We start from the raw sequence: 15,392 nt of genomic DNA on the forward strand, positions 1-15,392 counted from the left end.
TGAACAGACCAATCACAAGAACTGATATTGAAACTGTGTTTAAAAATCTTCCAACAAACAAAAGCCCAGGACCAGATGATGGCTTCACAGACGAATTCTATCAAACTTTTAGAGAAGAGCTAACACCTATCCTTCTCAAACTCTTCCAAAATGTAGCAGAGGGAGGAACACTCCCAAACTCATTCTACGAGGCCACCATCACCTTGATATCAAAACCAGACAAGGATGTCACAAAGAAAGAAAACTACAGGCCAATATCACTGATGAACATAGATGCAAAAATCCTCAACAAAATACTAGCAAACAGAATCCAACAGCCCATTAAAAGGATCATACACCATGATCAAGTGGGGTTTATCCCAGGAATGCAAGGATTCTTCAATATATGCAAATCAATCAACGTGATACACCATATTAACAAATTGAAGGAGAAAAACCATATGATCATCTCAATAGATGCAGAGAAAGCTTTCGACAAAATTCAACACCCATTTATGATAAAAACCCTGCAGAAAGTAGGCATGGGGGAACTTTCCTCAACATAATAAAGGCCATATATGACAAACCCACAGCCAACATCGTCCTCAGTGGTGAAAAACTGAAACCATTTCCTCTAAGATCAGGAACAAGACAAGGTTGCCCACTCTCACCACTCTTATTCAACATAGTTTTGGAAGTTTTAGCCACAGCAATCAGAGAAGAAAAGGAAATAAAAGGAATCCAAATTGGAAAAGAAGAAGTAAAGCTGTCACTGTTTGCAGATGACATGATACTATACATAGAGAATCCTAAAGATGCTACCAGAAAACTACTAGAGCTAATCAAAGAATTTGGTAAAGTAGCAGGATACAAAATTAATGCAGAGAAATCTCTGGCATTCCTGTACACTAATGATGAAAAATCTGAAAGTGAAATCAAGAAAACACTCCCATTTACCATTACAACAAAAAAAATAAAATATCTAGGAATAAACCTACCTAAGGAGACAAAAGACCTGTATGCAGAAAATTATAAGACACTGATGAAAGAAATTAAAGATGATAAAAATAGATGGAGAGATATACCATGTTCCTGGATGGGAAGAATCAACATTGTGAAAATGACTCTACTACCCAAAGCAATCTACAGATTCAATGCAATCCCTATCAAACTACCACTGGCATTTTTCACAGAACTAGAACAAAAAATTTCACAATTTGTATGAAAACACAAAAGACCCTGAATAACCAAAGCCATCTTGAGAAAGAAAAATGGAACTGGAGGAATCAGGCTCCGTGACTTCAGACAATGCTACAAAGCTACAGTAATCAAGACAGTATGGTACGAGCACAAAAATAGAAACATAGATCAATGGAACAATAAACCCACGTACATATTATCACCTTTTCTTTGATAAGGGAGGCAAGAATATACAATGGAGAAAAGACAGTCTCTTCAATAAGTGGTTCTGGGAAAACAGGAAAGCTACATGTAAAAGAATGAAATTAGAACACTCTCTAACACCATACACAAAAATAAAATTAAAGACCTAAATGTAAGGCCAGACACTATCAAACTCTTAGAGGAAAACATAGGCAGGACACTCTATGACATAAATCACAGCAAGATCCTTTTTGACCCACCTCCTAGAGAAATGGAAATAAAAACTAAAATAAACAAATGGGACCTAATGAAACTTAAAAGCTTTTGCACAGCAAACAAAACCATAAACAAGATCAAAGGACAACCCTCAGAATGGGAGAAAATATTTGCAAATGTAGCAACTGACAAAGGATTAATCTCCAAAATTTACAAGCAGCTCATGCAGCTCAATATCCAAAAAACATACAACCCAATCCAAAAATGGGCAGAAGACCTAAATAGACATTTCTCCAAAGAAGATATACAGGTTGCCAACAAACACATGAAAGGATGCTCAACATCACTAATCACTAGAGAAATGCAAATCAAAACTACAGTGAGGTATCACCTCACACCAGTCAGAATGGCCATCATCAAAAAATCTATAAACAGTAATGCTGGAGAGGGTGTGGAGAAAAGGGAACCCTCTTGCACTCTTGGTGGGAATGTAAATTGATACAGCCACTATGGAGAACAGAGTGGAGGTTCCTTAGAAAACTAAAAATAGAACTACCGTACAACCCAGCAATCCCACTGCTGGGCATATAACCTGAGAAAACCATAATTCAAAAGGAGTCAGGTACCACAATGTTCACTGCATCTCTATTTACAATAGCCCAGAGATGGAAACAACCTAAGTGTCCATCATCCAATGAATGGATAAAGAAGATGTGGCACATATATATAATGGAATATTACTCAGCCATAAAAAGAAACAAAATAGAGCTATTTGTAATGAGGTGGATAGACCTAGAGTCTGTCATACAGAGTGAAGTAAGTCAGAAAGAGAAAGACAAATACCGTATTCTAACACATATATATGGAATTTAAGAAAAATAAACATGTCATGAAGAACCTAGGGGTAAAACAGGAATAAAGACACAGAGCTACTTGAGAATGGACTTGAGGATATGGGGAGGGGGAAGGGTAAGCTGTGACAAAGCGAGAGAGAGGCATGGACATATATACACTACCAAATGTAAGGTAGATAGCTAGTGGGAAGCAGCCGCATAGCACAGGGAGACCAGCTCGGTGCTTTGTGACCGCCTGGAGGGGTGGGATGGGGAGGGTGGGAGTGAGGGAGACGCAAGAGGGAAGGGATATGGGAACAGATGTATATGTATAACTGATTCACTTTGTTATAAAGCAGAAACTAAAAACAAAAAACAAAAAACGTCCAACAAACAAAAGCCCAGGACCAGATGGCTTCACAGGCAAATTCTATCAAACATTTAGAGAAGAGCTAACACCTATCCTTCTCAAATTCTTCCAAAATATAGCAGAGTTAGGAACACTCCCAAACGCATTCTATGAGGCCACCATCACCCTGATACCAAAACCAGACAACGATGTCACAAAGAAAGAAAACTACAGGCCAATATCACTGATGAACATAGATGCAAAAATCCTCAACAAAATACTAGCAAACAGAATGCAACAGCCCATTAAAAGGATCATACACCATGATCAAGTGGGGTTTATCCCAGGAATGCAAGGATTCTTCAATATACGCAAATCAATCAATGTGATACACCATATTAAGAAACTGAAAGAGAAAAACCATATGATCATCTCTATAGATGCAGAGAAAGCTTTCAACAAAATTCAACACCCATTTATGATAAAAACCCTGAAGAAAGTAGGCATAGAGGGAACCTTCCTCAACATAATAAAGACCATATATGACAAAACCACAGTCAACATCATCCTCAATGGTGAAAAAGAGAAACCATTTCCACTATGATCAGGAACAAGACAAGGTTGCCCACTCTCACCACTCTTATTCAACATAGTTTTGGAAGTTTTAGCCACAGCAATCAGAGAAGAAAAGGAATTAAAAGGAATCCAAATAAGAAAAGAAGAAGTAGAGCTGTCACTGCTTGCAGATGACATGATATTATACATAGAGAATCCTAAAGATGCTATCAGAAAACTACTAGAGCTAATCAATGAATTTGGTAAAGTAGCAGGATACAAAATTAATGTGCAGAAATCTGTTGCATCCCTATACACTAATGATGAAAAATCTGAAAGTGAAATAAAGAAAACACTCCCATTTACCATTGCAACCAAAAGAATGAAATATCTATGAATAAACCTACCTAAGGAGACAAAAGACCTGTATGCAGAAAATTATAAGACACTGATAAAAGAAATTAAAGATGATACAAATAGATGGAGAGATATACCATGTTCTTGGATTGGAAGAATCAACATTGTGAAAATGACTCTACTACCAAAGCAATCTAGAGATTCAGTGCAATCCCTATCAAACTACCAATGGCATTTTTCACAGAACTAGAATAAAACATTGCACAATTTTTACGGAAACACAAAAGACACTGAATAGCCAAAGCAACCTTGATAAAGAAAAATGGAGGTGGAGGAATCAGGCTCTCTGAGTTTAGACTATACTACAAAGCTACGGTAATCAAGACAGTATGGTACTGGTACAAAAACAGAAATATAGGTCAATGAAACAGGATAGAAAGCCCAGAGATAAACCCATGCACATATGGTCACCTTATCTTTGATAAAGGAGGCAGCCTCTTCAATAAGACAGCCTGGAAAAAAGACAGCCTCTTCAATAAGTGGTACTGGGAAAACTGGACAGCTACATGTAAAAGAATGAAATTATAATACTCCCTAACACCATAAACAGAAATAAACTCAAAATGGATAAAGACCTAAATGTAAGGCCAGACACTATAAAACTCTCAGAGGAAAACGCAGGCAGAACACTATGACATAAATCACAGCAAGATCCTTTTTGACCCACTTCCTAGAGAAATGGAAAGAAAAACAAAAATAAACAAATGGGACCTAATGAAACTTAAAAGCTTTTGCACAGCAAAGGAAACTATAAAGAAGACGAAAAGACAACCCTCAGAATGGGAGAAAGTATTTGCAAACAAAGCAACTGACAAAGGATTAATCTCCAAAATTTACAAGCATCTCATGCAGCTCAATATTAAAAAAACAAAAAAACCAATCCAAAAATGGGCAGAAGACCTAAATAGACATTTCTCCAAAGAAGATATACAGGTTGCCAACAAACACATGAAAGGATGCTCAACATCACTAATCATTAGAGAAATGCACATCAAAGCTATAATGAGGTATCACCTCACACCAGTCAGAATGGCCATAATCAAACAAAAATCTACAAACAATAAATGCTGGAGAGGGTGTGGAGAAAAGGGAACCCTCTTGCACTGTTGGTGGGAATGTAAATTGATACAGCCACTATGGAGAACAGAATGGAGGTTCCTTAAAAAACAAAAAATAGAACTACCATATGACCCAGCAATCCCACTACTGGGCATATACCCTAAGAAAACCATAATTCAAAAAGAGTCATATACCACAATGTTCATTGCAGCAGTATTTACAGTAGCCAGGACGTGGAAGCAACCTAAATGTCCGTTGACAGATGAATGGATAAAGAAGATGTGGCACATATATACAATGGAATATTACTCAGCCATAAAAAGAATCAAAATTGAGTTATTTGCAGTAAGGTGGATGGACCTAGAGACTGTCATACAGAGTGAAGTAACTCAGAAAGAGAAAAACAAAGACCATATGCTAACACATATATAAGGAGTCTAAACAAACAAACAAAAAGGTTCTGAAGCACCTAGGGGCAGGAAAGGAATAAGGACACAGACGTAGGGAATGGACTTGAGGACACGGGGAGGGGGAAGGGTAAGCTGGGATTAAGTGAGAGAGTGGCATGGACATATATACACTACCAAATGTAAAGTAGATAGCTAGTGGGAAGCAGCCACATAGCACAGGGAGATCAGCTCGCTGCTTTGTGTCCACCTAGAGGGGTGGGATAGGGAGGGTAGGAGGGAGATACAAGAGGGAAGAGAAATGGGGATAAATGTATATTTATAGCTGATTCACTTTGTTATACAGCAGAAACTAACACACCATTGTAAAGCAATTATACTCCAATAAAGATGTTTAAAAAAAAAAACCTCTTCCACACTGAGACCAGCATGGTGCTCATACAGCCTCAGCCTCGGTCATGCAAACCACTGCCTCACAACAAGGGAAGAGATGAATAAGGTGGGCGAGAGCTCATCCTCTACACCACATGATTATAAGCTGTTCCATGAATATAAATCATCCAACAAAAATAGTCATCCATTCATTCTCTCAGCAAATACTTATGGAGTACGTACTCTGGGCTTCACTTTCTAAGGATGGGGGTCACCAGGAAGAAGATGGTCCTCCCAGCATTAACACTTATTTGACAATTTCTACACATTCGATTCCTGATGGTCTTGGTTGAGAAACACCCCTGCTCTGTTGGTTTCATGGGATGACAGAGAAAGAGTGTTCCAACAGGTAAAGCCTTGGCTTGATGGAAACTGTTTTTCGTTATCCAACTCAGGAATTTTACTGAACCACCCTGCAGTTTGTATTTCCTGTTTTTATTCTCTTCAGATGCCAGAAAGCAGGCACTTCATAACTGTTAAAGATCAAGAGTTTTCTTTTTCGTGCAACGCTTAGGCATATAGGAGTCTGTAGGATAAAAGAACACCTTAGCAGCTTGAGGGTATTAAATAGACCAGCAGAGTAATGAAAGCTACCTGGATGCTTAGGAGCAAGACACACTGATTTGGTTACTTTTTAATAATTCAGGTTACCCTCACTGCTCATGCTGGGGGGACTGAGCTTAATGAGGCTAATGAATAACTGCCCTGAAATGAACTAAAATTCCCATAAACTTCTTGCACCTGCATTTCTGCAAACAAATCCTACATCTGCCTCCAAAAATCTCTATGGGGGGAGGGGGGGTTGTCCGTGTAAAATGTGTGTGTGTGTGTGTGTGTATAAATGCACACACATGTGCATGAGTCACCTCATCCCAGGCTTGTTCTTTTTAGTCTCACCTTGCCAAAAGTATCATCCACTTTTTCTTCTACATTTTATTAAAGATTCTAAATTATTAGCAAATGATGTTTTCTCTAAACATGACCTATTAAAATATTCTCATATCATATATTCAAAACCTTACTGCTTCAATATCCTAAGAAGTAGAATTTCAGTAATCTTTTTTTTTTACTAGACACACAAAAATGATAAAACTGGGAAGATTTTGGATATAAGCATTTGATTAGAAATCCAAAGATTCAAGATTTATTTTAAGTTGAGCAGGTATAACTGTGCAATTAATTAATACCTTTTAATGGGCTAAATGAGTTTGTACTTCTTTAATAATCAGAAAAAGACAAAAGAAAAATTCAAAAATATGAAATGGAAATTGAGAGACATGTTATGTATTTATCTTACTCCTGACCACTTCTTAAGAAAAAGAACAAATATGATCAAGAAAAATTTTATTGAAAATTATCTTCGACTAAAAAGGAACACCAAGTGACTTGGCATGAGACTGAGTAATGCCCTATTCCAAGAATTTGGTGGTCATATTCTAAGAGCTTTCTTGTCTCCATGATGTAGCAGTATGCAATAATGCTAGCATTATCATCTGAGTGGAATTGGGGTGCCCATGTTTCTGGAATGGGATATTCATATCCTTGAGGCTACAAATCTTAGGTGAGTGTATCTCCAGAACCCAAGGCCTTTTTCCTTCATAGGAGCTTCCTAGAACCTAAACCCATCTGGATTGGAAGTAAATCCTCTGGGAGGGCTGTGAGTCATATCGGCAGCACTGGGATGACCCAAGAGAAACTCAGATTCACACTCTTCCTGTCTATACCCACATGGGCCCCTATGCCAGAAAATTAGAGAAACTCTGTGCTTATTTAGTCCCCAACTCTGACAGTGCTGGGATGTGGCAATACAGATACATTGGAAGTAGTAGATAACTACAACCTGAAAATGGACTCTGTAAGGGTTCCTGATTTCCTGATTATTTCATCAATTTAAATTAGCTCCTCAGCAAAGGAAACCATAAACAAAATGAAAAGACACCCTACAGACTGGGAGAAAATATTTGCAAATGATGCAACCGACAAGGGGTTAATTTTCAAAATATACTAACATCTCATACAGCTCAATATAAAAAAAAAACCCAATCAGAAAATGGGCAGAAGATCTAAATAGAAATTTCTCCAAATAAGGCATACAGATGGCCAACAGGCACATGAAAAGATGCTCAACATCACTAATCATTAGAGAAATGCAAATCAAAATTAAAATGACATACCACCTCACACCAGTCACTATAGCCATCATTAAAACGTCTACAAATAACAAATGCTGGGGAGAGTGTGCAGAAAAGGGAAGCTTTCCTACACTGTTGGTGGGAATGTAAGTTGGTGCGGCCACTATGGAAAACAGTATGGAGGTTACTCAGAAAACTAAAAATAGATCTACCATATGATTCAGCAATTCCAGTCCTGGGCATATATCCAGAGAAAATTCTAATTTGAAAAGATACAAGCACCCCTTTGTTCATAGCAGCACTATTTACAATAGCCAAGTCATGGAAACAACCTAAATGTCCATCAACAGATGAATGGATAAAGAAGATACGGTGTGTATATATATATATATATATATATATACACACACACACACACACACACACACAGTGGAATATTACTCAGCCATGAAAAAGAATGAAATAATGCCATTTGTAGCTACATGGATGGACCTAGAGATGATCATACTAAGTGAAGTAAGTCAGAAAGAGAAAGACAAATACCATATGATATCACTTATCTGTGGAACCTAAAATATGACACAAATGAACTTACATATGAAACAGACTCACATAGAGAACAGACTTGTGGTTGCCAAGGGGGAGGGGTGTGGGGGAGTGATGGATGGGGAGTTTGGAACTAGCAGATACAAACTATTATATATAGAATGTATAAACAACAAGGTCCTATTGCATAGCTCAGGGAACTATATTCAATATCCTATAATAAACCCTAATGGAAAAGAAAAAAATTAGCTCCTAACGAGATCTTCATTTGATGTCTGACAAATCATTCTAATGTTCCTCTAAAAGAAGAAGACTAATCTTTTTTAAGAGACAGGATTCTGCTATCAATTATTTTAATATATTATAAAACTATAAATATTATAATATTAGAACAAACAGTAGTCTCTAAAACCAACTCTTATCTGTAAAAAACTTATTGTAAAATAAAGAGCATATCTTGAGTCAGTCCAACCTCTTACACTGGAAAAGTCGACAATTCAGAAAAATAATTCAGATTGAGCCCTACCTCATACTACTGCCAAAATAAATTTTTATAAAATATTAGAAGCATGTGTAAATTATCACCTAACAGTTCTCTGGAATAGGAATTAATTTCCAAGCATAAAAGTAATAGGAAAAACATCACAAAGGAAAAGATAGTTTTGACCACACAGGATTTTAAAGCCTCTGCATATCCCTCCTCAAAAAAATAAAATAAAACATAAATTGAAAAAATTGCAATCAACAGTCAGTACTTTATAGTGAGCTTTGCGAATTAATAAGAAGAACCACAGTATTTCAATATAAAAATGAGCAGGGCACACAGACATTTACACTGTCTAACAGATACAAGAAAATAACTTCCTACCTCCTAGGAATTTAAACAATCAAATTGAAAGAACACTGACAAACCACTTTTCACTTTTTAAGTCAGCAAAACAGCTAACATGATTAATAACACATGTTGATGAAGTTAGTAAGCCAGGTACTCTCCAACACTGCTAGCCAGGGTGCAAATAGGCACAACCTTTGCGGAAAGTAATTTGGCATTTTGGCAATTTAAGAGCCTTTTAAAAAGTTCATAGTTCATATCCTTTGACACAATACTTTTACATCTAAGAATCTATTCTTAACAAAATAATGAGATGAACTTTAAGATTTTGCTACACACATGAATCCAACAAGTATTTTCTGAGAGCCTGTTCTATGCTGGGCCCTGGGTTGGCAGTCATGGTGAATAAGACAAACAGGGCTACTGACCATCTGTTACTTTAAAAATGATGTTTACTGTGATATTTCTAGTATGCCAACCCTAAAAACAATCTAAGTAACACAATAAGAGAATGAGTAAATAAATTACGGTATGTTCATAAAACAATATTATAAGGGCATTAAAAATAACTTTTGGAAAAATCTGTAATGACATGGGAAAATGCTTATGTTAAAATATTAAAAGCCAAAAAATCATTATGCAAGACCAAATATATAATATTACTACAGTTATGTAAAAAAATATATATACTCAATGTAACATAGGTTACGTAAGTGATCTCTGTATTTTTCTAAAAGTCATAAAACCTGGGCTCTAGTCTCAGCTTCACTGCTTATTACTAACACACGACTATGGGAAAGTCAGTTAAACCTCACAAGCCTCAATTTTCTAATTTGTAAAATGGAGCTGTAATTCAGGCCTTGACGCCCTCCCAGAACACAAATTAGATAATGCATGAACTGGTGTTTTGTAAGTTGAAAAGTTCTAAACAAATAACTGCATACTGGATTTTCTTAGTAGAGAAGGATGATTAGATCTGAAAGACTGAACCCCTTTCTCCTACTTTTCTATGTCTACTTCAAATTCCTATTCAATACAGTGTTCATTTAGGGGAAGTTTTTCTTGACTTGTCCCGTTCTCTCTCGATCACTTACTTGGCATCTTTGCCACATTTATATGTACTACATTAATTCACACTTGTTGGCCAAGTATATCTCACATAGTGACTTTTCTTCTTCTAATCTGGAATCATTTATGAACTGAGTTTTTAGGAAATTCTAAAACTTCCATTTCTTCACGCCTGTTCTAATCTTTTGCCCAAAGGAAATAGGGACCTAACAACTGATTTGCCCTAAAATCAATAGATCTCTTCAGTAAAACATTCTGTAATCTCTCTGATGGGTGACATCTGGATCTAAAATATTATTCCCAGCGCTATTATATTTTAAGTGTAAACCTTTCTCTGAGGCAAAGACCACCCACCTGATGCCTTGTGAGGCACTGTTCCCAGCAGAGGGACATTGACGGTTGGGTCTGCCATGATGCCTTTATCCAGGGAGCGCAAGGACAGGAATTCATAGAAGTATTCTGCCTACAACAAAAGGCATTGACAGTCAGCACCATGGAAACCACAGAGAGTGGGAAGGCACTTCTCAATTCATCATCCCTCTGATGGAAGACTGACATTTTTCACTACAGGAATTCTGGAGCACACGGCACTTAAAATATTGTGTAGGCATAACTCTCTCTTCTGGGTTTTAGAACTCTAGAATTAGACTCTGCTTGGAGAGAAGTGATTCTTTAAAAATATTAATAACACATATCCAAGATATTCACAAGGTAGCCTTTTAGCTTAAAGGGATTGAGATAACTTCTCTTAAGGAAACAGGTGATGTCAAAACAATCTTCAACTAGCCCTTAGAAAATCCATCTCAGCTTCTTGGGTCATTCTTTAATTGTTTTCAAATCTGACGTGAGTCTTTGACCAGAATTTGGAAAGATGTAATAAATAAGTGATAATGAAAGCAGCAATCTATTGGCAAAAGAAGACATGAAAGTCCAAAATTTAATTAACTTGGTGTGAACGTTTATTTTTCAGTACCATTCCCTTTGGAAGGTTTATATTTAACATCTCAATTTAAGTATGGAGAGAAAAGTCTAAAAATGTAAAAACCACCTCTTCAATATGACAACAAGCCGTAAAGCTTTACATTGTAAACATTTTCATTTTCCCACTGAGTCTAGTTGAGAAAATGATTCTTGCTACTTGAATGGCCATGAAATACTGAAAGTAGTGATGTATAATCTCACTGTAGAGCTTTGATGCTTAACTGATTCTCAGCTGGATTATTAAAACGGTTTGTGATGGAAACAATGTGTTCTTGCTTAAGAATAAAGAACAATCAATAAATAGCACAGATTCTGAAATGAAAGATAGGCAGATTGAGAGGTTCTGCAGTTATCTGTAGAGATATCCAGAATTTAGATGGGTTAATTAAGTTGATTACATAAACATGGGCTGGGAAGAAGTTTAAAAAAGAATACAGCCTATCTTATATGCAGTATAAAAATGTATATGCAGTATAAAATTTATTTTCCAATGTGGAAGATATAAGAGATATATGGTAGACATTGACACAACTTTCTGCCTTAAGTCACAATCTCAATGTATTAGGCATTAAGGACTTTACCATGAGGGTGATAATGCAAAAGGGTAATCTCAGCAGCTATAGGGACACTGTCCATGACTGGAGTGAGTTGAAAAGCACTTGCAGGTTTCACTAGGTTAAAGGGGGCACCTTCACTGACCAAATTCCCACTGCAACCGCTTCTTTGAATTGTGGCAGTGGTTCCAGAAGACCACTGTGAAAGGTTCCCTGGGTGGGTAAAAAGAGTTGTGTGAATTAATTTTACTAAATTCATTCACTAGGAGGGCCCTGAGGATAAAGGGTCATAAGACAGTTAATTCCTACCCTGTCTAAGGGAAGGACTGCAAGAATTCTGATGAAAAGAGTGTCATCAGGAAAGGTCATTCAATTGGAATGAATTCCTTTGAAAAAGAAAACATTATTTATGTCCCTTCAGGAAAACCAATGACTATTAAAAGTGGGCTACTTCTTAGATGGCGTTTCGTGAATCTAGGTGTTTTCAATGACTTCTACCGGCTGTGCTTCCCTCTATACTTTACTAGATAATATTTGTCATTCCCCTTTTGTTCTAAAGCATATCATGGTAGGTATTATGAAGGGATTTAGCACTGTATGCCCTTGTAATTAATAACTTTTGGTTATTTATATTACCAAGTACAGTAATATCAGCAACAATAACACAACAACCACTTGTGAAATTCCACATGCCAAAATATTCCAAATATTTGTATTTATAGTACATTTAACAATGGAAAAGAGCTGAGTGGACAGAGTGGAAATATGGTGAAAATAAAACGTTTCAGTAGCTATATTGCTTCAAATAACATATAATGTTATCATTTGCTGCTCCATAATTATACCTTTCACATTATAAATTAAATCTATGTTTATATGGATGATGTATTTTAAAATTGCATTTATAAAAACTAATATAATTTCAGTAAGTTTTTAAAATCATTTTTTGCAATAAGAAAAAGGATGAAAGACTAGACACCAAGATTAAAACAATGACTGTGTAGGATTTTTTTTTTTAATTGGAGTGTAATTGCTTTACAATGTTGTGTTAGTTTCTGTTGTACAGCAATGTGAATCAGCTATCTCCCACCCCTCTAGGTCATAACAGAGCACTGAGTTGAGTTCCCTGTGCTATGTGGCTGCTTCCCACTAGCTGTCTGTTTTACACATGGTAGTGTATATATGTCAATGCTACTCTCTCACTTCGTCCCACCGTCCCCTTCCCACCCTGCGTCCACAAATCCATTCTCTACGTCTGCATCTCTTTTCCTGCCCTGCATGACTGTGTAGGATTGATAGTAACTGATTTTTTTCCTTTTTCTCTCTTTTCCAAATTTTCCACATGTGGTTCCATGACTTTTATAGTGAAATAAATACACTTATTTAACAACAGACATTAATCATATACCCTGCTTTCAGTTCTGTGTGGCTGATGATAATCATTGGCTCTATTTGTATAAATCTCTGATCAGAGTTGAAATATTCTTCTTGGGCTTCTATTTACTGGGGCCACGCTCACGTAACAATGTATTTAATCTCTTGCAGTCTCCCTGAAAGTGTGCTTCCAGGAAACAACACTCGGGTATTTAAGCAGATTCTGAATGTCTCTTTCAAAAGCTTTTGATGATGTTCACAGAAAGTGGGGCTGAAAGAATTTCACTCAGTCCAGAAATATAACTTCATAGAACCTTTGGGTCTCCTGTTGTTGCTTTTGAGTGTGGTCATATAAAGTAGGTTGGGAAGCATGAATGCGCTATATGCAGTTCCAGAGAGTTTATAATTAGCATTGGCATGGCCTCGCCACAGGATGCAGCTAGGTTTAATGAACTTCTCTGGCAAGCCAATACTCTGATCTTATCAATCACAAATTTTTACACTACAGGTTTTAGGATGTCCGTTTGATTTCTTTGAGAATCAGTAAACATCATGGCTTTTCTACTACAGTTCTAAGACTATCACAAGGAACTGGTCAAAACAGTTTCTTCTTCGGATCTTATCAGCAAAAGGCAGCTGCTAGAGAAAACCTTTTTACTTATTTGGCTTTCTTTTTAGAGATTATGATGCTATAATCTCTAAAGTATATAATTTTCTTCATACCTGGCATATATTTTTCAAAAGGACTTTGTCCATGTTCATGTCCACTTCCTTCTTAAAAACTCCAACTTGAAAACCACTTAGAAATTGACCAACCCTTTGTCTGATCTCAACACTGACTTCTTTCAGTTTCACTTTGTCATTATAAAGCAATCTATCAAAATCACCAATACCATATAAATATTTTTACAAATAAATTATCATCACCATGAGGTAGAGAGGAAATATATTCCTCATTTAGCTTAAGGGCTTAAATATTTCCCTTAAAATCATAGAAAATGGCTGAAGAAAGAGGTGATAGATTTATTAATGTCATAACTCCTAGACAGGACTTTATGTTTTTACTTTATTTATAATAAACATTCTTAGTCCCAAAACTCTCTCCTGGAAAAACTTAGTTGGGGGCAAATAAAACCTAAATTCTATGCCAAAGAGAACAGAGAGCTAGCTTTAAAGTTTGGGAACAAGTTTCACAAATTGCACATTTATTACTGAGATAAAAGTAACTCAGAGCATGAACTGCAATAGGGAGGTGGCATGTTGGAGAGCATAAAACCTCTATGAGGAAAAAGTACATTCTGTTACATTAAATGACACTATTGGAAACTCAGGTAGTGGTAACTAGGATGCTTATTTGGGAAACACATGAAAGGACTGCCTTGTATTCAAACAAAGAATGGGTCTATTCAGAAGAATAATTCACTTCTAAATTAAGTTGCTGAGAAATCTTGCTGGCCTGGTTTGCCATGCAGTAAATTTTCTTTTCATAGAGAGGTATAAAAGACACCCAAATATTATCAAGAAAGGAGGGCTGGAAGCCATTTAACTTGCTTCCAAGCAACTTGGCTGAATATTAGAGTTGTTCCTTCCAGAAGAGATGAAGACATCATTTAAACAGCAAAATGGGATAACTCATAAGGCCTTTGCTCTGGCACTCATTTTTGGGTAGACATGGAGAAAGGAAGCAGAGAACCGCATTAACCATTGGAAGGAATGGAGAGAATCCAGTATTTCTTTTCCACCTTTGAAGTTCTGAGTTTATGGTGTACACTTAATCTAATAAGCACAATAATTGCAGGAACCTCTGAGTTAAGAATCAAAGGTTCTTCATAAAACCATGGCTCTCAAACCTCTTTTAACTTTATGTATTACGATGTTGGCCTAAGTGTTCATGGGAAAACTTAAACAATAAAGGTATCGTATTTGTCCCTCCAAAAGTTTCAGGTGATTTAAAAATACAGAACAGGGGGCTTCCCTGGTGGCACAGTGGTCGAGAGTCCGCCTGCCGATGCAGGGGACACGGGTTCGTGCCCCGGTCCGGGAAGATCCCACATGCCGCGGAGCGGCTGGGCCCATGAGCCATGGCCGCTGAGCCTGCGTGTCCAGAGCCTGTGCTCCGCAACGCGAGAGGCCACAATAGTGAGAGGCCCGCGTACCGCAAAAAAAAAGACACACAAAAAACCCCCAAAAAACAGAACAGGACTTCCCTGGTGGTGCAAGTGGGTAAGAATCCTCCTGCCAATGCATGGGACATGGGTTCGAGCTCTGGTCTGGG

General features: G+C 37.0%; 1 protein-coding gene across 1 annotated transcript in view; it reads right to left on the reverse strand.

The window, feature by feature from the left end:
• Nucleotides 1–15,392, reverse strand: part of WIF1 (WNT inhibitory factor 1) — a 96,574-nt gene that overhangs the window by 36,936 nt on the left and 44,246 nt on the right. The window contains exon 3 of the mRNA XM_082635915.1: nucleotides 10,563–10,671. Coding sequence (XP_082492041.1) covers nucleotides 10,563–10,671 — 109 coding nt within the window. The remainder of the gene's footprint in view (nucleotides 1–10,562; nucleotides 10,672–15,392) is intronic.

This window comes from Mesoplodon mirus (genome assembly GCF_964341445.2).
Source record: "Mesoplodon mirus genome assembly, chromosome: 11".
Classification (NCBI taxonomy): Eukaryota; Metazoa; Chordata; class Mammalia; order Artiodactyla; family Ziphiidae; genus Mesoplodon; species Mesoplodon mirus.